Here is a 24919-nt window from a genome sequence, read left to right as displayed (position 1 = left end):
CAGTGGAAAGGCTGCTTCTCCCTCTCCCTCTGCTATTCCTCCTCCTCCCCCACTCCTGCTTGTGGTTCTCTAACTCTAGATTTCTGTCAGCTAAATAAATAAACTCTTTGAAAAAAATATCTTAGGACAGAAAAGATATCACATCCGTGATACAAGAACACAATGCTTTTTTTCCCTTAAAATGAGAAGAAATCAGAAAATAATAAAGAGCTCTTGGAGATTAAAAATATGAAAGTAGGAAAAAAGATCAGTAACATTAAGAAAATAAGGTTGAGGGGGACACCTGAGTGGCTCAGTGGTTGAGCGTCTGCCTTTGGCTCAGGTCATGATCCTGGGGTCCTGGGATGGAGTCCCACATTGGACTCCCCATAGGGAGCCTGCTTCTCCCTCTGCCTATGTCTCTGCCTCTCTCTGTGTCTCAAATAAATAAATAAATAAATAAATAAATAAATAAAATCTTAAAAAAAAAAGGTTGAGAAAATCTCCCAGAAAATGGACCACCACCACAAAGGCAAAGGGAAAGACAATAGAAGACAGAAGGAAGTTGAAGGGTCAATCCCTCAGATGGACATTTAATCAAAGGGAATTATAGAAAAAGAAGGATAGTCAGAGAGAAGAATTTCAAAGAAATAAAACAAGAGGACTTTCCAGAACTGGTAAATGCAAGTCCTAGGTTGCAATACTGCATCATACGTCCAGCACAGCAGGAGAAAAAAAGAGCTAGAGGCAGGACAAATCACTGCATCTTCAGAATGCTGGGGTTCTACCCTCAAAAGCTTCCAGAATGGGGGGAAAGCAGTTATAAACAAAGAACAAGAGTAGGAATGACATCAAATCTCTCAACAGTGACACTGGAAGCCAGAAGATAATGCCTGCAAACTTCTGAAGGAAAATTATTTTTAATCTAGAATTCTCTATTCAGCCAGACCATCAATCAGTGTGAACAGAATAAAGGCATCTTCAGACATGCGAGCTCTCTAAAGAATTTTCCATGTAACCTTTTTCAAGAAGCTAAACAAACAAGGGGGAGAAGCAGGAAAGAGAAGGCACAGAGTTCCAACCGGAGAGAAAATAGGGCACCCAACAGGAGACAGATAAGGGGGTTCCAACCTCAGAAGAGAGAGGGGTCCCATGGTGGACAGGTGGGCGAGTGAGCCAGCAGCCAGCCCAGGTCTGGGCAGGGCCACAGGAGAGAGGTTTCCAAGGGTGGGGGAGGGAAGCAGACAGGTTGGACCACGCTAAAAATTCTATTTGAGGCCAGTGGATATATGAAAATATATAGCCAAGGTAAGTACAGAAAATTAAGCAAACGGGGGTTGGGGCAAAGATCCAACTTTTGGAAAACCAAAAATTATACAAGAAAGTAAACAATGATATTTTCCTGCTTGGATGAGTGGCGAACAATATTTACATGATTATCATGATATAAAGCAGAGCATAGGGATTTAACAAAAATATTGAGAGTAGGATGACACTCGAGGGAGTATATAAAAGACAAATCTTCATCTACACAACAGGTAGTCAACAGATAATGTCTAAATGAGTTAATCAAAAGGCAACAGCATAAGTAAATTACTTAGAAATATGGTGGTAACCACCAGGAGAGGCAGCCCCCAGGGGCGCCTCCAGAGCAAGGGGCGGGCAGGTGCAGAGCGGCGGGCGGGGCGAGGGGCCGGGCTTTCTGCTGCGCTTTGTTCTCCGTCCTCAGCACGATTTGACCTTTTTGACTATCTGCATGCACTTCCTTGATGTAAAAAGATCGTTCTTGAACATGAAATAAAGAAATGTATGCCAAGAAGCACACCCTGTTGTTGCTTCTTATGTCATAATTTTTCTGCATCCTGGGAATTCAATCTCAGCTATAGATGCCTACACGTGTGGCCAGGGGCACGCTCACACTTGTACGGTCACGTGCATTCATCACACATACTCAGAGACAGCCCACGGTGACACACAGGCAAGCGTACATAATGCACAAAAATTCTCAGACACACGTGCAAACACACGCACACATGGTGACAGATGCACCTACAGACACAGAGGCCCCCATCAGCCTCCTCTAAAGAAAGCCTCCTGGAGAGAGTGGGGGTAGACGACGCTCCTCTGAGCCTTGACCCTGCTGGCCTCCCTTCACCACCACCTCACTACTGCCCCAGGCAGAGGAGACTCTCCCTAATTGCCTTCTCTATTCTGTGCCCTGCCTGGAGGCTAAGCAGCCTGAGCCTCTGCAGCTGTTAACCCTTTGGGGCTATGCAGTTTGTAAATGATGCAGAAATGGGAAGGGGGGGAAGCCCTGGTGGCCCAGCGGTTTAGCGCTGCCTTCGGCGCAGGGTGTGATCCTGGAGACCCAGGATCGGGTCCCATGTTGCATGGAGCCTGCTTCTCCCTCTGCCCGTGTCTCTGCCTCTGTGTGTGTGTGTGTGTGTGTGTCATGAATAAATAAATAAAATCTTTTTTTTTTTAATAAAATCTTTAAAAACGAAAAAGAAATGGGAAGGGGAGAAGGGTCTGAGCTGGCAGCTGGATGTGACTCATAGGCCACCTTCATTTTAGCAGAGGCCTCAGGCAGTGTCAGGAACCCTGTGCACATGCTGTGCATCCTCGGGCAAGTCACTTTACCTCTCTGGGTTCACAAAAGGGTAGGCGATCTATGAAGCTCAGAGATGCAAAGATTTTATGCTCCAAGGCTGGGCCCTGCTCTCATCCCCTCCCCTGGGATCCACCTCTCCATGCTGACATCCAAGGACTGTCCCAAAGGATATGTGACTTGTGCCTCTGGCAAGTACACATAGGGCACCTTGGGGGTCCCCCACCACCACTTCCCTCCCCTTCCATGTTCCCCCAGCACTCACCACCACTCTGGTCCTGTTATCTGGCAGTGTGTCAATGGCCAGGGTGCCCCCACCCGGGTCTTGGCTCAGCTGGGTCCTGTCCAACTCCGACACCTGCCCAGGGCTCTCCCGGGCTCTCCGACTCCAGCCCTGTGTGGACCCCTTGGCAGCCCATCCAGAGCCTCGGCCTGCATCCTGACCTGGGAAAAGGAGACAGAAAACTGAGTGCCAGCAGTCAGACCAGAGGTCCAAGGAGAGGACCGGCCCACTTACTCAGCAGAGGCCCCAACACTGTGCCATCACTGAATACCTGCACGGGCAGGAGATACCCCGCCTGCATTGAGAGCCACAGCTAGCTCCATGCCACACACTCTGCACACAGCACACCTCTCGTCCCTCACCCCACCCTTCGCAGCAGATATGATACTTCCATTTTGCAGACGGGAATCAGGGGCTCACAGAGGTTACAGAACCTCACACACGTTAAGGATGGAGATAACTTCTGAACCTCCAAAGGGGTGATTCTTCTCAACCTCTGCTGCACACTAGAATCACTGGCGGAACTGTAAAAATTCCTTGTCTGGGTCCCACCCCAAAGGTTCTGATATAATTGTTCTGTGGTGTGGCCTGGGCATTAGGAGGCTTAAATGATCCCCAGGGGAGCTTTTGAGAAGCCCTGAACCAAACTCTGTAGACAAGGGTGAGAACCACTTGCTCTGGAACATTCCTAACCAGTTCCTTATTTCTTTTTTTTTTTTTTTTTTTAATTTTTATTTATTTATGATAGTCACACAGAGAGAGAGAGAGAGAGAGGCAGAGACACAGGCAGAGGGAGAAGCAGGCTCCATGCACCCAGAGCCCGACGTGGGATTCGATCCCGGGTCTCCAGGATCGCGCCCTGGGCCAAAGGCAGGCGCCAAACCGCTGCGCCACCCAGAGATCCCCAGTTCCTTATTTCTTAACCAGAAATGGCACATAATCTCACCTTCCAGGGGACTCCGGGGACTAGAAGCCAGAAAGTACAGTTCTTTTTAGTTCAGGGCTTCCCAACATTAGCACTATCAACATTCTGGACTGGAGAGTTCTTTGTTGTGGGGGCTATTCTGAGCATCACAGCCATGTCCAGCAGCACCCTGGCCTCTGCCCACTAGATGTTAGTAGCATCTCTTCCCAGATTGTGACAGTCGAAGATGTCTCCATTGATGGGGACCACTGTTTAGCCCTGTGACTACCTGCAAGCCCCTTGGGTGAGTCCCTTTCTCCATAAAACATGGAACTTAGCCACCATCAAGGATGGCAAATAGGTTTCATCTCAAAAGTCATCTCCAATCGATTAGTGACAGCTAGGAGCACTCTAATAGAGACAAACTCGGAAGCTCCATCTGTGTGCAGCAGGAAGGATTGTCATGATCAATTAACAATGTCTGCCAGGGCAGGGGATTGGAAAACGGCCGCACACAGGCCATTTAGCAGCCATTCCTAGATTCACTGTTCTCTTCTGTCTCCTCTAGGTCATTAAATATATTCTAAATGTCAGAGAACCAGGCTTTTCCTTTTGAGAAAGATTTGTGTCTCAAAAGATGTGTCTTATATCGTCACTGCAATTGTCACCACTATGATGGACATGTTTATGGGACATAGATCACCAGAGATATGGATCTGAGATTTCCTGTGATATTCATCAGCTTCAGGCCCACCCTGGGTCACATGTCCTTCTCCACTTCTGCCTGCCCCAACCCCTCCCCAGAGCTCCTGGATGTAACCCTCTCTCCTAGATCCCCCAATGGTGTAACTACATGCCTGTCTCCCTGGTAGACCAGTTCCCCCAGGACCCTCCCCACCTTCTGCAAAGGTGTATCCTCAGTGTCTAGCAAACAGTAGATGCTCAATCACTGTACAGTTGAGGACATAATACTGGAGGTAACTCTTGGGAGCCAGCAAGGACAGAGGTTGAGACAAGGCTTGGCCAGCACCAGGCCTGGGGCTGGGGCCAGGACTCTGCTGTGGGGCCCTGGTTTGTCATTAGACATTTTATCCAATTAAGTCATTCTTGGCTGCTGGTGCCTACTGGACCCTTGCCGGCCCCCTCTCCCTTCTCTGCCCCTAATCGCAACCAGATGCTCTGGAGAAGGTGGGGAGAGGGGCGGTCCTGGGGCCCCTATCCCTAGTTGCCCACTGGCTGAGATGGGCCTGATCCCAGAACTGGGAAGGCAGTCTGCCCACGGCTCAGACCCCAAGCCAGGGCTGTCCTGCCCCTCTCGGGTGGGGCCCACAGCTACCTCTGGAGATTGAACTGTTTGTGCTGGGCCGCAAGCAGCCCTCGGGCCTGGGCCAGAGCCAGAACAGGAAAGGAACGTGTGCAGAGCAAGTGGAGGAGCTTAACTGGTCTGCAAAGGGATGCTGGGGATTGGCAGGCATCATGATCCTGCAGCTGAGACAGCAGGCTACTTGCAAAGTGGGAGTCCTAGGTCTGAGAAGAGGGCTGGGAAGGGGGTGGGGGGCAACCAGATGTGGGGTCAGGGAAGGTCCACCTACACCCACAGGCTGTGTGACCTTGGACCCATCCATTTACCTCTCTGAGCCTCCATTTCCTCATCACTAAAATGGGGATGCCAGTCATGCCTATCGCACAGGCTGCCATGACCATGCAGTACAAAACTCAAAATGAGAAGGCTTTATAATCAGAGAGCTCAGGGCCTAGGTCCATGAAGGCAGGCAGGGAAGGGGATGGAGAGGATGGGAGGCTGCCCGGGAATCTGCCCTGCCCTGCCCTAGCCCTGAGTCTGACCCTCTCAAGCCCCACCACATCTGTCTCCCTGCCACCCTTCCCCCTCCCATTTGGCTACAGGACATCACCCCCTCAGCCTGTGGCAGGAGCCAACACAGCTGCTTGCTCACATGTGTGTGTAGCAGCCCACGTGCCTGTGCACACGGACTTGCCTAAAAGGTCCCAGCCCTCCTCTCCATGTGCGCAAGCGCTCACACGTGTGTCGCAAAGCCATCCAACCCGCGGCCACTCTCTGCTCTACCTTCTGTCCTGGGTTAGAGAGCTTCACTTGCTCAGCACCCATTTCCCATCCCCGCAGGTGAGTACACCTGCCTGTGAGTGATGGCCAGAAGTGCCCAAAGCGCTCTCTTGCTCACGTGTCTGCTTGTTCATTCACTCATGGCCCCACGTCGCCTGCCGTCTAGTGGGCCATCACAATAGCAATAGGGAGAATAAAAAATTACAGCTAACTTTTCAAGAATGCTTGCTTGGTGCTAGCACTCTTCCAAATGCTTGAAATCCATTAACTCATTTACTCCCCACAGGAACCCCATGGGATCGGGGTTGGGTTTAGATCTATTGTACAAATTGGGAACTGAGGCGTGAAGGTGTTAAGGAATCTCCCAAGGTCATGCAACTAGGCCATGGCAAGATGTGCACAGGGCACGCTGACTTCAGAGTCTGCTCAGGCCACGGCAAATGCAACACGAGGTGACTGGCGGTCCTAGGTTGTTTCCTAAGGAGCAGGGAAAGCCCAGGGAGGGACTGGAATATAAGATGGGACCACTGGGCCAATCTTGGGAGCTGTACTAGGAGACTAGGCACGTGGAGGGGCATCCCAGCAGTACAGCCCAGACCCCTCCTTGTGCCACTGCCCTGCTCTAGTGCAAGAAGCCACAGGTTGCCTTCAGGAGGTCATGTCGTGCCTGGCCAAACCAGCCTCATCCTACCCACCACCCAAGCTTGTCATTCCTGCCCCACAGCCACCACTCAGTCCAGTAGCTACTGTGGCCTCCACTCTTAACGACCTTGAGACTAGCCCTTGAGCTAGTCTCCCACATACCTGCCAGGGCATCCTTTTAGAGGACGAACTTGATTCCATCTCTCCAGTGCTTCCAGCTCACCACAGCCCTCGAGACTGGATTCCTGCCCTCTCCTCCAGCCTCCTGTCTCCCTAAAGTCCTCCCCGGGACCTAGTCCTGCTCCCTCTGGCCACAGGGCCTCACACATAGGGCTTTTCCAGCCAGGACCACTCTGCTCCAAAATGAACCCTTCTGATGAGTTTTTGCTCATCCTTCAAGTCCCATGAGATGGTACCTCTTCCCAAAGCATCCCCTGACATCCCTCCCCTGTCACCCCAAATGCTACGTGCACCATCCCAGCCCTGATCCCAACATGTAGTTGCTGCCTGCAAATCTGTAGGCTCCAGGTACCTGACACAGCACAAATGCTCAGTCAGCACATATGGAGGACAGAGAGAAAGAAGGAAGGGAGGGAGGAAGGGAGGGAGGGAGGGAGAGAGGGAGGGAGGGAGAGAGGGAGGGAGGAAAGGAGGAAAGAAAGACAGAGAGGGATGTAGGGAGGGAGGGGGGAATCTTCAAAAGCTCAGAGTACTTGAGATCCACAGGCTGAGAAAACCCTTCCCCTGGAGCACAGGCCCGCTAGAAACTGCACTGCAATACCACAGCAATTAAAGAACAGAGGTTTGGAATCATACAAGCTCGAGGATGAACCCTGAATCTACTACTTACTGACTGTGACATTGGACAAATTATGTAATCTCTCTAAGCCTCAGTTTCCTTACCTGTAAAATGGGGGGTCTTTAATAAAATAACATATGCAAAGCACCCAGCAAAGCCCCCCTTCCTTCCCCAGGATTTACGTGAGGACTGACTTCCCTAGGGGCTTGAGAGTCTCCAGAGCCTCAGCTGAAACCCTGCATCCCAGTTACAAAGCCCCCAGTGGCATCCTCTTGCTGGGGAAACCCACAGAGGTTCCCACCAAGGACACTTCCCTGGGGAGAGCGAGGGAGTCACAGGGAAATGGCAGGAAGGGACACCAAGCAGTCAGAGGAGAAGAGGAGAGGAGAGAAGAGCTTGGCTCTCTCTGAGTTTCCCTTCAAGGGAGAGGTTCGTGACCACCTTGGATTCACTCATTTATTCAACACATTCACTGAGACCCTACTGTGTGCCAGGCATTGTGCTGGGTGCTGAGGTAACAACAGTGAACAGGCAGACACAACCCCTGTGCCCATGAAGATTCTAATTGGAAAAGACATGTGAATGAATGAGTGAATGAATGCACTTGATCTTAGCCAAAAGTCCGAGAAGCGATTGAATGAATGAAGAATGTGGCAAATAAGACAAGGTGACACAGTGATGAGTGCTCTAAGGCAAACCAAAGGGTTGGGCTTTGTGGCTACGCTGGGCAGAGCCATCAGGGTGGGCCTCTCAGAGGAGGTGGCCCTTGAGCTAACCGAGACCTGGAGGAAGAGAAGCCAGGACTTGAAGCCTGGGAGTGTTGAGGGCTGGGCCTGAGGAGAGTGAGAGCAGGTGCAGGGATGGCGGGAGACATCTGATGGCCACTGTAAAGAGTTCAGATTTTTGTCTCCGTTTGCTTGGAAGTGCCTGGTGGGCAAGAAGGAGGCTGAAAGCAGAATCGTGACTAGAGGGGCCCTGGACACGAGCTGGTCCAAACTCCATTTTATAGAGGAGGAAACCAAGATACCGAGAAAGGAAGAAGCTGCCAGGGTCACCAGGGATTAGTGGTGGGCCTGATCTCCTGCCTCCCAGACCAAAGACATGGCCTCCAGCTGCCTCTTTCTGTCTGTTCCAGGCAGCCCTGGTTCCTCTCGGGCCAGACCCTGCTGCCCCTGCCATACCCTGTGCATCCTAAGGCCAACTTCCTGTGTGTCTACTTGTCAGCCTCTCAGTGGCCTGTCCTCACCTCTCGATGGTATCTTTGGGTCATTCATCTTTCTCCTGCTTCCATTCTAAAGATGGATGAAGTTACAAGGCTCCACCAAACCAACCAACCCATCAAGGGGGAGGGGAGGCCTCAGTTCGGATCCTGAGGCCCTGCAGCCCAGAGAGCTTGGAGCCTTGGGGTTGGATGGCACCCCGTCACATCCTGCTCCCCGCTGCGCTTTCACCACCAGGCTCAAGGGCTCCACCACTGATCTGAGCCAGGCTGTCCCTCCTTAATGGCCTCCCCCAGAATGTCCTACTCCCCCATCTCTTCCCAGAAGACACCCCCTTGCCCCCCCCCACCCCACCCCTGCCTCCGTCCCCCCCCACCTCCCCCCTCCACACACACTCTTCCTCCAAACCAGCCAGGCCTGGTGAAAAACACCACTGGACTGAGAGTTAGCAGCTGCCCCCTCCACCCCCCACCCCCGGCTTCCTAGAGCTTCCCTAAGTCCAACCCATCTCTCCTGCTGCAGAGAAAGTCCTTTTTTTCCTGGCTGAGTCTCTGGCAAAGCTGAGAAGACACGGTGTCCTCTACTTAGAGATTTGATTCAAGTCTCTGCCTGCCCCTTCACTTTCTGGCCTCACCAGGTGTCTACTACCCCAACCTAATTCTGAAGAGGCAGTCCTAAGCCAGGCCCCAGGCTGGCCACCCACCCACCCCCATGGACACAGGCTCCTGACCTCCCAATTCCCCTTCCCCAAACCTCTCCGTGGTTCTTCCAATTCAGTCTGGGGCCCAGAGCCCTCCCTCATCATCCCAGTCACATTGTGAGTTCAAAAGATCTCACCAGGTTTGGGGCTGCAAAGGACCTCAAAAACTGACCTGTCCCACCTCTTCCTTTATATATATTTTTTTTTTTGAATGACCAGTTACCCACATATATTAACACAAATCTGAAAAGGAAAGACAACAAAAAAATCTCTCATAATCTCACCACCAAGAGTCAAAGATTTTGCTCACAGCCTCACTTTCTAAGTAGAGAAATAGGCCCAGAGAAGGAAAGTAACTTGCTCAAGGTCACACAGCAAGTGAGATGCCGGGACAGGAAGCTAAGTCTCCGACCCTTCTCTGTGTGGTCTACCTGAAAACTGGTGCTTCTGTACCAGCAGCCTCTTGCCACACCAACTTCCATTGCTCTCTGTCCACATTTCCACCCTCCGCACTCTTCCCTACCCTCTCCTCGACAGGGACTCAGGCCTGTCTCAGCTGCATCCATGGACCATTAAAGTCAAGAACGCTGTCACTGATGCTGTGTCTGATGCTAGCACACCCCAGAGACACAGCAGCCCAACTACAGCATCTCCCTGAACAACCCCGTGCCCCTGCTCTATCCCATTTAAAGGACACTTATGTCAGTGAGGCATAATGCTCTATCTTCCCAATTCTGTCAAGAGGCTAGACTGCAAATTACCCACCTCTCCAACCCGAGAAGGTCTGGGTGTTTGAGGAGAAAGGAAGGGAATGCAAAATTGCATGCTGAAAAATGGTTCTTTTATGAGAGACTCAAGGTAGACCTAAGAAAGGACTTCCAGGCAGGAGAGATGACTGTGAACAGGTATAGGGGAGAGGAGTGTGCAAATAGGAGCCCTCCGCTTTCCAGAACCAGAGCAGCTAACGGCCAAAGTCCACCAGGAGAGCAGAGCAGGAGTGACAGGAGGATCCTGGAGACTGGGGAATGGGGGAGCGGCAAGTTGCTTCTTCCTGAGCCCAGGACTATTCTCCAGGCTCCAAACAGGGAGAGGAAGGCAGTAGGACGGCTGCTCTGGGAGAGATGCTGGATGCTGGATCTCCACCAACCCTCAGATCAGAAAGGGACTCAGATCCAACCTGGGTCAGCTTGGGGCAGGGGTGGAGAGCCGGATGGAAGGGAAGAGGAGGCAAAGCTGGGGCAGGGGGCACCCCAGATTCCCCATCTCATCAGAATTCAGCCTCCCTCAGTGCGGCCAAGGGTCCCTATGACTCCCCCACCGTCCTGTTGGGAGCCAGAGCCCACTGCCATATGTAGCCCCCTCTACTGGGGTCCCTCCAGTGTCCTTCCAGGAGGAAAGGAGGAGTGGGGGGCGTCAGGGACCCATGCCTCCAGCCTCACTCGCACACCCCATGTGTTTAAGAAAGTGGGTCCCTGTCCACCTGCCACAGCCCACGGAGCTCCTGGCCCTCGGCGGAGTCCCCGCGGCCACCCACCCGGCCGGACATCGCCAGCCCGCGGGGACTCGCCCCGTGCCCACGCCCGCCCCCGCCCGCCCCGACCCACCCGGCCGGTCCTACCTGCTCCGGGCGGGGGGCTCAGCGCCCGGGCCGCCTCCCTGAGCACCAGCACCGCGAGCCACAGCTCTGCCCGCATGGTGGGCGCCAGGACGCCCCGGCCGCTGCGGCCCCGGCCCGGCCCCGGCCCCGGCCCCGGCCCCCGCCAGGCAGGCGCCCGGCTCGGGCGGCGCGGTCCCCGGGGCTGGCGCGCCGAGGGCTGGGCGGCGAGGAGGCGGCGAGCGAGCGGAGCGGCGGCCTCCCGGAGCGCGGACGGGGACGGGGACGGGGACGGGGACGGGGACGGGGACCGGGAGGGGGCGGGGCGGGGGGCGCGGCGCCTCCCGAGCGCTCCCCGAGTCTTCCCCGGCCCTCCCAGCCCTCCCGGAGCGCTCCCCGCGGCGGGAGTGGTGCGGGGGGGCTGGGGGCGGAGTAGGGCAGCGGGCGGATGGCCCCCACCCCCCACCCCGCACCTCAGCTCCTGCCTCCCTTCCCCTCCCCCACCCCCTGGGAGACCGCGGACTCGAGACGCGGGTGGGAGGGGAGAGCCTCCCCCGGTCCAGGCAGGCGCCCTTGCCCGGGCGCTGGACTCCCGCCCCCTGCCCCCTGCCCCCCTGCCCCCCGGGTCTCCCGGGCTTCCCGCCTTCCTGGGCTGTTCCTCAGAGTTCCGGGGGCTTGTGATGCCCATCCTCACCCCAGGAACGTCCCCTAGCAGCAGAGACACCCCACCACCGCCCAGCTTCTCTCGCCGACAGAGGCCCGAATTCCACTCTCCTCCCCAGGACTCTTCTCCCTTTTTCCCCGTCACGCCCCCCCAGCCCCCCACCCCCCGTTTCCAGCACCATCTTGCCCACCAGCCTAACGGGGGGGGCGGGGGGGGCTTACCCCTACTTTAAAACAGCCCGGACCTCCCCTCACCCCCAGAAGGTAACGGAGACCACCCTTCTCTCTGGGGACCCCAGGCCTGCTCAGGGTCCCAATCAATCCTCAAAACCAGCTGCAGAACAAGAAGCCGTCTCACCCCCACCTGCCACCACCTTATGACAGACTCTGGGGAGAGATCACCTTTTTTTTTTTTTTTTTCCCCTTTTCTTCCAGGACAGAATAAAAATACCCGCAATTTAGATTTAATAGACGGCAGGGAATCAGGTCAGGACACAGAGGTGCCTGTTCCCCGCCGCTCCCCACCACCCCCCCCCCTCCCGCCCCCGACCTACTTCGTGCGATGACAAGGAGCTGGGAGCCCTGGAGGGTGGGAGTGTGAGGGGTGAGGGGCACTTGGTTTCTCAGGGGCTGGGGCCTAAGGACTGGACAGTTGCAGGCAGGTAGTGGATGAACGCTGAGAGCCCTTGAGGGAATTCCCCAGGAAGAAGGACCCGGGCGGGTACAGAAGAAGGAACAGTGTGGGCTGGGTGGGGTGGGGTGGGGGTGGGGGGAGTTCCCTGACACTGGGGACAAAGACAGGACCTGAGAAGACTCCTCAATCTCTCAGAATCCCAGTTCCTCCTTCCTCTAGATCCAGGGTCCCAGAAACGACATCCTCCAGCCCTAAACGCTAAGTCCTTTACAACGGGACAAGGCAAGGCCGGTCTGTAAGTTCTTCCTGGTGTCTAATTCAAATCCCGATTTTGCCGACTCTCTACTGGGAAGAGGCCTCCGCCTCCAGCTGCGGCTTCTTGCTGCCCTCTAGCGGCCACGTGGCGAGCCGCGGGCTGGTGTGCAAGGTCTCTTTAAGGGCTCAGATCGAAAACAGCAGCTTGGAAATAATTCGAAGAGTGACGTGTAAATTTTTTTTTTTATGTGAGCCTCTAGAACTTGAGTGTACATCAGAATCACCTGGATGGCTTATACACATTTCTAGGCGTCGCCCCCCGAGTCTCTGATTCAGTACTTCTAGGAAGAAGCCGAGAATCTGCATTTCTAACACGTTCCCAGGTGGTGGTGCTCGTCCTGGGATCACTTTTCAAGAGCCATTGCTTGAGAATTCCTGCTTCTTGCACTCTCGTCTTTCGTGCACCAGTTGTCGTCTGCCCAAAAGAGAGGTGGCGATGGCAGCGTCTACATAAAGTATTGGAGGGAGGGAAATAACACGGAGACAAAGAACGTGTAGCCCAGGGAAAACCGAAAAATTCTTGCCAAGGGGGCACCCGGATTTGAACCGGGGACCTCTTGATCTGCAGTCAAATGCTCTACCACTGAGCTATACCCCCTCCGCTGACGTTGGGCTGTAGTAGCTTCTTAGTGCTATAGCGCGCAGGCGCCGTGCCGAGCTTCTCAAAAGTAGGGTCCGATGTTTACAAAAGCTGGAAATTACATGAATCTCAAAACATTACTCGCCGGGACACAGAACTTGTTTCCCGAAGCTCTGGACTACAGATCTCTACTGACGGTGTGAGCAAAATGCAGTTTGGAAATGTGGGAGGGGAAATCCCTCGAGATCCTTCGCGATCCCTGGTCTCGGGGACATTCCCTGTGCCGAGGTCCCCCTCCCCTGCCCCGTCGGAGCCCCTGTATTGCTTCTTGGCGCCCCTCTCTCCGTCCTGCACTCTCAGGCAGGCTTCTCTGCGCCTTCCTTCCCCGGCCCTCGGCCCCAGCGCTGCCGGAGTCCACCTGGGCTTAACCCGGAGCTCCTCGCTCTCGCGCTGCTTCCCACCTGTAAACCCACACGCGGGCTGAGCGCGTGGTTCTGCGGGGCCAAGACTCCATCCTCGCCTGTCTGCAAAAGGGGGTAGCAGGGCCCTAGGTGACACCCCCTCGTCCCTGCCAGGGCACTTTGAGAGATGGACCGAAGGACAAAGAAAAACAGGAAAAGGCTGACGACGAGAGGGGGCACCCGGATTTGAACCGGGGACCTCTTGATCTGCAGTCAAATGCTCTACCACTGAGCTATACCCCCAGCACGCCAGCTGCTCCTTATTACAATGAATTTCTGTAGTGTAAGGGAATATTAAATTGCATTTTTATCTGAGGTCAGTATCAAAGCGACCTAATGAAAAGAACCAAGAATCTGAATAGAAATGGCTAGAATCGCAGAGTTTTTTCTCCACCCTGATGCTTCAGGAAAACCACAGGATTGAGAAATCCTGGGCCTTCTACAACCGTGTCCAGACTGTCCCCAAGATATCTACTGCCTGACTTGGGAAAGAGAGAAACCCACGGACTCCAGGACCATCTCAGGTCTAATGGGGTAACAGCACTGCTCCGTGTGTACAGATGGACAGCCTGGGTTTCCATCCTGTCTCCAGCTCTACCTAGATTGGACTCCTGGGTCTCTAATCCCTAAGGGCTCCTCCTCCCCTCCTCCAGGAGTCCTCATCAAACCACTCGCACCCTTGGACCCAGGTGGAGCCAAAAGATCCCAGCCCTGGCAAACCAGGAGTCAATTACCTGGCAGAGGGTGGTAAAGCCCAGGACCGAAGAGCCAGCCAATCCCCTGGCCAGATGGACTCTTGAGGCCCTACCCCCTCCATTTCCAAGGAGGATTTCCCCTTACCTGAGAGCCCTGTACAAAAACCAAAAGCCAGTTTGAAGCACAGATAGAAGAAGCAGGCAGAAATAAGAAGTGAACAGTTTTCAATGGCATTTATTACACTTGTATTAAAAAAACTCTAAAACAATGAAAAAATCATTACAAAAGACCATCGAGACAGGCACACTGTGGAAATTGAAGACATTTGGGAGGCGTGAGATTCACACTGGAAGGACTGGAGGGCCTAGGATGGGACGGCTCACCACTCAAAAGCTGTGGTCAGAGCCAGCACCTCAGAGGGAACAGAAAGGCAAGGAAGAGTGGAACTCCCCACAGTGCAAGGGACTATTCCGCCTGGGATGTCCCATTCTTCTCCTTCTCCCTTCCCACCAGTGTTTGGCTCTCCCCTCCTTCCCCTGAGCCTGTCCTTTCACCTTTCTGGAATCTCCTTTGCTCAAAGATGGCTAAGGGGCCAGAAAGCTGGGGCAGGAATCAAGGGATGGCAGGGGGTGGTCCTAGGAAATAAAGACCAATTCCAGGGGTCTCTTAACTCTGTCACCCATTTTTTTCCTTGGGGTTGTGGGCTGAGGGGATGGGGCTCCACTTCCCGATCCCTTGATGTGCCCAACAGCTTGCCTGTGCCTCCAAGGACACCTGCTTCCACTGAGTGAAGGGCAGCTCTTCTGCTGTCCCATCTGCAGCAATTCAGGGTGGGCAGCCTAGCCACTCAGTGGCAGGGTTGGTTGGACTGTGGCAATCTCACTATCCATTGCTGTCCCAGTGGCCATCAGAGAATCGTAGAAAAATAATAGTCACTTGGGTTTTCCACCCATGAAGGCCAAGCAAAACCCCCAAAGTTTTTGGTTAGCCTCAGGTCAGGACATCAGTTGGCGGTGGCCTGAGAGTGCATCCACTGGAGCCCCGCAGGCAGCCTGCAGAGAGGAGGGAACACGGCAAGGATCAATATATCCTGTGAGGATGACAGCCTCCAAGGCCCCAGCCCCAACTCAGAGCTGATTGAGGGGACCACCAAAGTTTCACCCAATCTCCCAATCAACAAATATAAACCGACTGAGTACCCACTATGCATCAGGTCCTATGCTAGGAGCTGGGGTTACTGGTGAAAACACAGACATACCCTCTGGGGCTTACAGTCTAGCAGAGGAGATGGATATGGGTTGGGGCAGGGAATGGCAAGGACACTACAAGAAATGTGTGGGTCCTTGGGCAGACCTGCCTAAAGTCTCCAGACACCTAGGTCCCCAGCCTGCTGTGATCCCACTTGAGAGAGAAGAGGAAAGAGATTTTTTTTTTTTTCCAGGCCTGATTCGAAGCTCTTTCTACGTGATCGTGACCTCGTGACCTCATTCCATCACGTCCTTCAGCAGCTACTTTCTTGGTGGCCCCTTCCTGGTACCTTATCTAAAATTGCAACATTTGTCCACATACTTTCAATCTCCCTTTCCTACTGGATCTTTTCCAAGCCTCACCACTTTTTAACTTGCTATCAATTCTTCTTAATTGTTTATTGTCTGCTCCCTCCCACTGGCGAGTAAGCTCCATGAGGGCAGGGAGGTTTGTGTTTTGTTTGCTGCTGTTTCTCCAGTGCCTAGAAAAGTTCTTAGCACAAATTTGGTGCTTGATACATGTTGAATAAATGATACCATTTGCTCTCTACAGAAACTCGAAGAGGGAGTAGGATAATCATCTTCCTCCTTACAGATGAGAAAACTCAAGGTTGGAAAGAATCAGTGACTTCTGTCTGGAAGACTTGTCCTTCAGGTCTTCCCATGACCGCTCCTCTCCATTCTGGTCTTGGCCCAAAGGTCACCTCCTAATAGAGGTTGTCCTTGACCACCAGGGCTAAATCAGACCCAATCCTGCCCCATCTATCACTTTTAATCCAATCTCACTTCCTTCATGGCACCTCTCAGTACCTAAAATGTTTGTGCTTAGAGAGAGGTGACTCTCCCCCTACTAGAATAAGCCTCCTGAGAGCAGCCACGCTATCTCGCTCACCGCTTACCCACAGCACCTCAGCTGTTAAGTGAGTGCTCAACTGACTTGGCCCAGGAGCTAACAGTGAGCCAGATTCTGACAGGAGAGAAACAGGAGAAGGTTCTGATGGTCAGCTGTTCATTGGTTGGGCCAGACCCTGGAGGTCCAGGTGGGGCAGCCACTAACCCTTCCCCGGTGAGGGCACAGCAGCCCTGTATGTGCCATGGGTGGTCTTTGATGGCGCTAAGAGTGAGGAATTGAGAGATCTCCACGGTGGTCATGGAGTTCTTCATATCCTGCTTGTTGGCAAAGATCAGGACGGAAGCGTCTCGCAGAGCCTGTGGACAGAGGAGCCCAGCCCTGGTCAGCCTACCAGGCCTAGCCTCCCTCCGCCTCCCCCCATGAGTCCTCCCTAGCTCCTCTGCTGTCTCTGCAAGAGAGGCCCATGTCCAGGTGGGAGCGGGATGGGGCAACCACATCCACCAACATCAACACCTCATGGAATGCCTCCCCACCAGCTCATGTGATCCTTACAACAGTCCTATGAGGCAGGAATTTGGTGATCCTCCCCATGTTATACTTGGGGAAACTGAGAGAAGTGAAGGGACTTGTCTGGGGGCCCCAGGGTGGGTGAGAAGTGGGATCACACCTGAACCAGCAGTTCTGGCTTCTGCAATCAACTGTGCTGAGGGCATTATGGCCCTTCATCTAGGATAAACTAGCTGGGGTAGCAGCTCACAGACACTGGGGGATCAGGAAGGAACCTCAGAGAGGCCAAGTGAGTAGGCTGAGGTCACACGGCTAGTCACCAGGCTCTCTCCCAACCTCAGGGGCCTTACCTCATGGGCCAGCATCTTATGCAGCTCCTCTCGAGTGGTCAGCAGCCGGTCCCGGTCCGTGCTGTCAATCACAAGGATGATGAACTAGCCAGCAGAAGGGAACTGTGAGTGAGTGGTGGGCTTTCTCTCAGATGAAAGGGTCTCCAGCTCACTGTGATCCCTGACCTCTCATGTTAATTACTTCTTCCATCCAGACAGTGGGGGAACATAGAACAACTCAGATCATGTACGCTAAGCCCTGGGTGTTCATGACTGCATTCAGGTCCCACCACAACCTTGTGCAACTGGGACCAGTGTTAACCCCATTTATAAATAAGGAGACAGGGGTGCGGGGCTGTGTGGCTCCCTCAGTTAAGTGTCTGCCTTCAGCTCAGGTTATGAGACCAGGGTCCTGGCATCACCATAAGACCAGGGTCCTGGGATCAAGTCCCGTGTGTCAGGCTCCCTGCTTAGTGGGAAGTCTGTTCTCCTTCCAACCTTCCTCCTGCTAGTGATCTCTCTCTCAAATAAATAAAATCTTAAAAAAAATAAAAATAAAACACCTATAAGGAGATGGATTCAGCAAGATGATAGATCTCGCTCTAGGACACACAGGTGGTGAGTGGCAGTGCTGGAATTCACACTCAATCTCCATCTCACTCTAGGAAGAAAACCACTGCAATCTACTGCTGCCCTGGAGACCCAGGACCTACTCCATGCAGCACATCACACAGAAAGCTGCCAGCAAGCAGACAACGCTGCCAAGAGGTATTCAAAAATTTTAACAAAACATTGTGCTGCGTTAAGTACTTGAAACATATGCATTAGCTATTGTTTTATTATTTAATATTCACAACAGTTCAGGGAAGTCACTCTTAGAGTCTCTACCTCACATAGTGGGAGAACCAAGGCTCAGAGAGGTTAAGTGATTGGCTCATGCCACACAGCTACCCTTGAGGCCCCTCTGGCCCCAGTGCTGCACTCACCTCCGTGTTGGAGTAGTATGAGTTCCAGGTAGAGCGCAGAGCCTCCTGTCCCCCTATGTCCCACATGAGGAAGTGTGTCTTTTGCAGAACAATCTCCTCCACGTTGCTACCGATGGTGGGAGATGTATGGATCACTTCATTCATCAGGCTGGGATGGGGGAGAAGACACCAAACGCTCAGCCCACCCAGCTCCCAGCTCTGGCCCCTCACCCCTATGCTCATGAGATTCAGGCTGCCTCTAACTCAGAACAACTCGGCCAAGGTTGGCCAAGGCTCTGGGCACAGGGAAATGCAGGCAGGAGTGAGACCAAGTCCTAGCCTGGTGTGGAAACCCACCCCCCAGAGGGGAGTCACATTAGAGCAAGTGTCCTCAAACTTTCAAATGCAGTTGAATCCCCTGGGAGTCTTGTTAAAATGCAGATTTGGATCTAGTGAGTCTAGGCTGGGGCCCAGTGTCCTGCCTTTCCTACAAGCTTCTGGATGATGCCAAGTGCTGTTGGTCTGTGGACCATGCTTGAGTAGCAAAAGATTGGGAAAAGAAGGCGGATACAAGCGAAGGTTATTGGAGAGGTGCTTTCTTTAAAAGGGAAAGCACTCACATATTTATATGTAGGGAGTGCCTCTGGGAGACCTGGGCGTCAGGGGGTGGGCGGGAAACTTTTCACTGTATGTGCCTGTAATGTCCAATGTTCTCTGCTTTTCTGGTTTAAAATAAACATTTACATATATTTCTTTTTCAGGAGAAGATTTTCCTAAGTCATCACTTTCTGGAAGCTCCAAGGGGGGAGAGATGCCATCCAGAGAGTGGATATTGAGAAAAACTCCGATGGATAATTACTCAGCCAGATTCTGCTATTGGGAGCTACAGAGCTCAGCCAGACTCAAAACTGGCCCTCCCCTTTGGGTTTGAAGAAAGGGAGAAAGTTAAGAGGCAAAGGTGGGGTGCAGGAGTCAGAAGGGAGGGACCTGCCGCTAGAGGGAGCCAAGAGCAGGGAGGCAGGAAGAGAAGTCCGTTTCTGAAAGCTTGGCCTGCAACCGGGTCGGAAAGGGTCCGGGGTGGTGTAGGGTGGATGACAGGGAGTATTGGGGTTGCCCATACCGAACAGGATTCGAATGCCAGGCGAGGGGCCACAGAACTGAAGGACCTCTATGCCAGGAAGATCACACCAGCTTTCCACCCCCATCACTACTCCTGGCTACTGGAAAACCAGGGAACCCAGGGAAGGGCTCCAGTGATTGGTCCAAATGTCTGTCAGTCTGGTGGGAACATCCAACCGACGCCCCCCACCCCACCCCTTCCATCAGAGTCACTTACAACTGGTAGAGAATGGTGGTCTTTCCTGCATTGTCCAGTCCCACGATGATAACCTTGTGTTCTGGAGGCATCCAGGGCGGAAGGGCAGGGTCAGGGCCAAACTCAGTGACCAAGGGACTGAGTGCCCCACCGGGCTTCCCAGGAAGGAGATGGGTGTTTCCAGAGAGCTAGGAGACCTCTGCCCACTGGACCACATCTGCTGCCCTGCACCCCTCCCCGACAAAACTCCACCAGGACAGGTTTCCTTCCCCGGGGGCCCCGGACGCCCGCGCTACTCCCGGACAGTGGAAATGAGAGCTGCGCCCCGCCTCCCTCGCTCCACATTTCCAGAAAAGCGGCTGTCCGAAAGATCCGGGGCGCGCTGGGCTTGCCAAGAGAAGGGGCCCTGGAGGAAGAGCCGAGCACGAGGTCGCAATCGCAGGAAACCGGCCGCAGCTTGCAGCCAGGAGGACGGAGGCTCGCCCAGCCCTGCGCCCCGGGGTGCCCCGAAGCGCGCCACCGCGAGGAGCCGGCGAGGAGTGGACGGGGAGGGGGGCAGGCGAGGGGCAGAGGAGACCGCGGAGTCTGCAAGGAATGTCCACGCAGGACCCTCGGAGCCCGAGGTCCCCCAGCGCATCCGCCCCAACCCCAGATCCGGGGAGCCCCAGGTGGCAGCCGGATGAAAGCGGTCGCTTGAACGCACTGTGCGCCCTTTACCCTGGTTCCCGAAGATGCCCATCAACTTGGCGATCAGTTGTCCCATGGTGCGTCTCAGGCCAGAGAAGGGAAAGACTCAGCGACCCTGGGGGGACCCCGCTCGAGCCAGGGTGCTTGGAACCCCGCCCCCGGGGAGGGCCGAGCAAGTTCACAGAAGCTCAGCGAGTCACCTGCGGAACCTGGGAATCCCCTGGGACCCTGGCCCCTCGCGAGTGCTATGAATGTCACAATGACAACGAACTGGCTATTTGTCTAGAGGCCTGGAGGTGCATGGAAAATGGGGTCCAGACTCCACATCTCTTTGCTTGGAGAAAACTCCAGAGGTTCTCTGGGTGAACTGCTCCCACCCCATTACCCCCCATCAAGGAGGCCTAGCACAACGACCCACTCCCAGGGCCCAGCTCTCCCTTCTCCTAGTGTCATGTCTGAGGCACTAGACTGAAGCAAAACTCTACCTTCTGCACTTGCCAGCTGTGCGGAGTAGACGGCTCACTGATCCTCTCTGAACTGAGAGAATGCTCCTACCCTCAACAGGTCTCTAGTGGTTTCACTAGTATGGATCTTGTAGGCCACTTCACTCAAGGTGAGTTCCCTTAGGGAAGGGCAGGGTCTCCCTTCGTCTGGTAGGTCCCTTGGTGACAGGCAACTCCTAGGAATAAATCAGTACTGCTTCTATGACTCATTGGCAAACCGACTGCTCAGGCACAGCTCCCAGACCCCGGGGACGGGCAACTGAAGGTAGGGATCCAGCCAAAAGAGAGATCTCAACTAGAGACCCTACAGAGGGAGTACCGGATGCCATGAGCCAGCAGAAGAGAACATGAGCCAAGAGAGAGCCAGGCTGGAGGAGGGGACTCTTGTGAATTTCCTTCTTTGCTTAAACTAGGAAAAAAACAGAAAACGAAAAGAGAAGTGAAAAGGCAAACCAACCTCAGGCTGAAGGGGCAGTTTAGGAGAAGCCAGTTATCACATGGAACAATCAACTCCTTCTGCCCCACTGCCATGGCCCACCTACTGCGCTCCTCTCCACCAAGGGAACAACACCTACTCATCTCCGTGCTTCTGCCTCCCTGACTCAGCACAGCCCTATTCACCTTTGTAAAACACAGTCTGTCACTCCACAGCTCACAAACCTTCAATGGTTCCCTATTGCCCACTGGATTCAGATCAGCCACACACACACCCTTGACATTCAAGAGTTGGTGAACAGCCCCACCTGCCTTTACACGTGATCTTCCACATTCTGCAGCTACTGGTCCTTACCCACAGACGTCCAGCTCCTTCCAATGGTGCTTTTGCTTCCGTGTTTCCTCCACCTGAATGTCTTTCACCTTTTCAGAAAGGATTCCTAAAAGCCTTTAACTGCCTGCCATAAAAGCCACCCACTTCCCCAAGCCCTGGCCTGGTTCTCCAGACAGGTGGGGCTTCGCTCTACCCTGAGATTGTAGACTGGCCTGCTTTGGCCAATCAGCTGTGAGGCCTGGAGGGTGGGGTTCATGTCTTGTTCACTTGTGTTCTCCCCTGCACACTCCTGGCCTGGTCCAGTGCCTGGCACACAGTAGGAACATGTTGCTATTGGGGAGAAGTACAAGGAGTTATGCCATAGCCTGAGAAGTGGTGTTTGGAACATTAAAAAAGAAGTGTGAGCGCAAGTTGAAGAGGAATGAGGAAGGCTGGGAAGTGAATGGAGAGAAGAGGGAAAACAGTTGGCTAAATAAGGAATTCTCATCCCAACCGCCTTGGTGCTTGGAGTTAGAGGGAAGAAGAATTGTCTACCAGAGCCCATTTCAGCCCAGGGAAGGAGTGCCGGGTGCGATAGTGTGGGGGCACAGAAGGGTGCTGGGGAAGCAGCAATATTTTAAGCACTTTTACCATCTGTTTCCGGGGTGGGGGGAGGAACCCCCTAGTGCATCCTGCCCCCCCCTCCCCCGAACTATCACCACCAATTGCAGAATTGAAAGTGACATTCTGCTTTCTGGAACATATTCAGTAAATAGACAAGAGCTGCCTCTGCTGCCAGGCCTGGTGCCTGGGTCTTAGGGGGCACTCATTCATTTATTTAACAAATATGAGTCAGGAGTTAGGAAATAGGCCAAGGAGACAAAACAGACCCAGTCTGGGTCTTTTGGAGCCTACGGTCTAGTGGGAGAGAGAAATATACACGTCAAAAAATAAAACCAAAACAAACCCCTGAGAGACAGTAGGTAGGAAGGCCTGATTTAGAAGGGAGTCAAGGCACATTTTTCTGAGGATGTGATTATTGGAGCTAAGACAAGATTTTTCTGTAGGGTACCAGCTGGAACACCCATTCCTCCTGGGCTATAGAGGTCACACCCAGGACTGAGGCCTCTCAGACCTCAGCTCAGAAGCTGGGCGGAAGCTACTAGGCAAGGAAGGAGATGAGGGGTCCCAGATAAGAGGGGTCCCCGGTGCCTCAGTTCCCAACTCCCTGAGGTGGCTTTGATGGTAGTACCAGCCTCTCCAGACCTAATCCCAGTCAACTTCAAGGTTGTTGAAATCCTCACATGCTGGGACACTTGGGTGGCTCAGTGGTTGAGCATCTGCCCTCAGCTCAGGGCATGATCCCAGGGTCCCAGGAGCAAGTCCCACATTGGGCACCCCGTGGGGAGCCTGCTTCTTCCTCTGCCTCTCTCAGTGTCTCTCATGAATAAATAAAATCTAAAAAAAAAAAAAAAAAATCCTCACATGCTGACAACCACCAACGTGCTAAATGCACATCAGTTGAGGGCTTGTGGTTACCAAAAGACAAGAATCTTCTTGCTTCATCTCTCAAGATCTCCAAACCACCTAGAAATGCCCCCGCCTGCGAGTTCCGGGCAAATGCAATTTCAGGCAGAAGGCACACGAAGAGGAGACAAACATATATTCAGACACCTGCTTCTTCCTCCCCAAGCCTCCTCCCCTTGCAGATGCTGCAGCAGGGCCATTAGCACGAGACCCGAGGCTCACAGGCACCACAGAACCTGAACCCCAAAGACTGGAGTTCAGGTCCTTGCTCCATAGCCATGTAACTATGGACAAGTTGCTTAGCCTCACTGAGCTTTATCTGAAGTTAATAATCCCTGCCTTTGATTCCAAATATCAGACTCCACCCCCAGTGGAGCTCTCTGCAGTTCCCTGATTCTCCAGACCAAGCACCCAGCTGTCTTCTGCTCTTCTCTTGGGTGTCCTCCCACAGGCACCATAAACACGCCGTGTCCAAAAGCTAGACATTGTTTCTGCCTCTAACCTGGTTTTTCCACCTGCTTCCTCTGTGTCCAGGAAGACCATCACCCACAGCCACCCCCAGACACCTCCCTGTCTCTCACTGACTGACCGCCTCCAATTGCTCTCCAAAAGCTCTGGATTCTAACTGCTCAATGTTTCTGGCAGCCACTGCCTCCTTTCCCATCCCACAGCTGTGGCCTAGTGAAGCCCCCCTTATTTTTTACCCAAAGTATTTCAGCTGGGTCCAGGCTAAGCCCTCCCAATCTGTGCTTCCAACCGCAACTGAAGCAACATTGCCATTGCTGCTTACAATCCTTCAGTCTCTGCACACCAGCTTCAGGACAAAGCCCAAACTCAACACGACAGTGATCTGCTCTTGCCGACCCTTCTCGGACCACCACCTGGAGAGCACACTTTGCTGGTGAAGTGCCAGGAACATGCCATGCATGTCACCTGCTTCCTTTGTCTTCAACACTTCCCCCCAGGTTAACTACTAACCAGCCTTCTAGACTCCACTCAAACCTCACCTCCTCCAAGAAGCCTCTCCTGGCCTCCTCAGGTTAAGGGAATTCCCCTTCTTCCAGGTTCCTGCAGGACCCAGGGCTGCTCACAGCAAGAGAGGTCTCTGTGCTGTCCTAAGTTGTCTGTGGCTGCCTTTTGGACTTATGCCTAGTACGTGGTAGGTGCTCAATAAATGCTCAACTAGTAAACACGGGATTAAAGGGTTCATTCTACTGAAAGGCAGTGGGCTAAGAATGCTAGACTGGGAGGCAGAGACTGGACTCCAATTCCAGTAGTCTTTGCCATCAAATGCCTGAGGCCTTGGGCCTACCTAGTTCCTTTTCTTGGGTCCGCTAACCCCTCACCTGGAAGGTCTAGATGTCTGTTGCCCTTTACACACCACACCACACCCACACCCTTTTTGGCAGAAGCATTCAGGTGAGGGACCCAGGAGCTCTAGTCATCCAGGTCCACCACCCCAGAAATAACCAGGAGAGTAATGGTTTGAGTGCCCTGTGAGGCACAATAGAGGTGACAACAGTGACAACTGCCAGGGGTCCACATCCTGCCAGCTAGTGATGACAGGAATTGACAGTCACCGGCTGACTTTCTCACTCTTGATGTTCTTAGGCTGGGGCTGAGGGATCCCACATTCTCTGACCATCCCCCTAGTAGACCTCTTGGGTTCCATAAAGCTGGCTATCAGGGGCATCAATGGAAGGAGCCAGAAGGAGCTCAGCCACTCTCTTAGGAGGTATCAGGCACGAGCGGGGCCACAGGAGCCAAAAAACAAGCACACGTCTTTAAGACATTGTGCCAGTGAGTCTGGATCTCACCCACTGAATAATGCCTCTGACACCCCATTTCTCCACGTTGGCTATCTTTTCTGGCTTAACCTCTGGGGAAACGGGGAGGACTTGGGGCTGAATGGGAAGCTGCAGCTGAAACTGGCCACACAGCTCCCATCAAGCTTGACCGTAATGCATCAGAGAGCTGCAAAACAAAGCACTATTTCTCCTGTTGAATAAACAACTTGGAACCCAGCTTCTCTGTGCACCCACCCCTTCACACTCCCCCACACGTAGGCAGCTCCCAC

At 53.5% G+C, this 24919-nt stretch overlaps 2 protein-coding genes and 2 non-coding genes across 4 annotated transcripts in view; all 4 read right to left on the bottom strand.

Moving 5' to 3' along the window:
• Positions 1 to 10990, bottom strand: part of PLXDC1 (plexin domain containing 1) — a 61499-nt gene extending 50509 nt beyond the window's left edge. Inside the window, exons 1-2 of the mRNA XM_025440021.3 lie at positions 10837 to 10990; positions 2853 to 3031 (exon numbers count right to left, since the gene is read on the bottom strand). Of these exons, the coding sequence (XP_025295806.1) occupies positions 2853 to 3031; positions 10837 to 10912 (255 nt within the window). The 5' untranslated portion in view covers positions 10913 to 10990. The remainder of the gene's footprint in view (positions 1 to 2852; positions 3032 to 10836) is intronic.
• A 1960-nt stretch (positions 10991 to 12950) lies between these two features.
• Positions 12951 to 13022, bottom strand: TRNAC-GCA (transfer RNA cysteine (anticodon GCA)). Its single transcript has one exon. It is a non-coding gene; the product is annotated as a tRNA-Cys (tRNA).
• A 614-nt stretch (positions 13023 to 13636) lies between these two features.
• On the bottom strand, positions 13637 to 13708 carry TRNAC-GCA (transfer RNA cysteine (anticodon GCA)). Its single transcript has one exon. It is a non-coding gene; the product is annotated as a tRNA-Cys (tRNA).
• Positions 13709 to 14379: 671 nt separating this feature from the next.
• Positions 14380 to 24835, bottom strand: ARL5C (ADP ribosylation factor like GTPase 5C). The gene is made up of 6 exons (XM_025439966.3): positions 20095 to 24835; positions 19399 to 19459; positions 18084 to 18231; positions 17119 to 17202; positions 16466 to 16617; positions 14380 to 15213 (listed from the first exon to the last, which is right to left on the bottom strand). Exons 1-6 carry the CDS (start codon positions 20138 to 20140, stop codon positions 15165 to 15167), a joined length of 540 nt encoding a protein of 179 aa, XP_025295751.1. The 5' UTR covers positions 20141 to 24835; the 3' UTR covers positions 14380 to 15164.
• Positions 24836 to 24919: the final 84 nt, after the last annotated feature.

Source organism: Canis lupus, chromosome 9 (assembly GCF_003254725.2).
Source record: "Canis lupus dingo isolate Sandy chromosome 9, ASM325472v2, whole genome shotgun sequence".
In the NCBI taxonomy this organism is placed as follows: Eukaryota; Metazoa; Chordata; class Mammalia; order Carnivora; family Canidae; genus Canis; species Canis lupus.
Note: the sequence above shows the minus strand (reverse complement) of the source record. Positions and strands in the feature narration are given on the sequence as shown.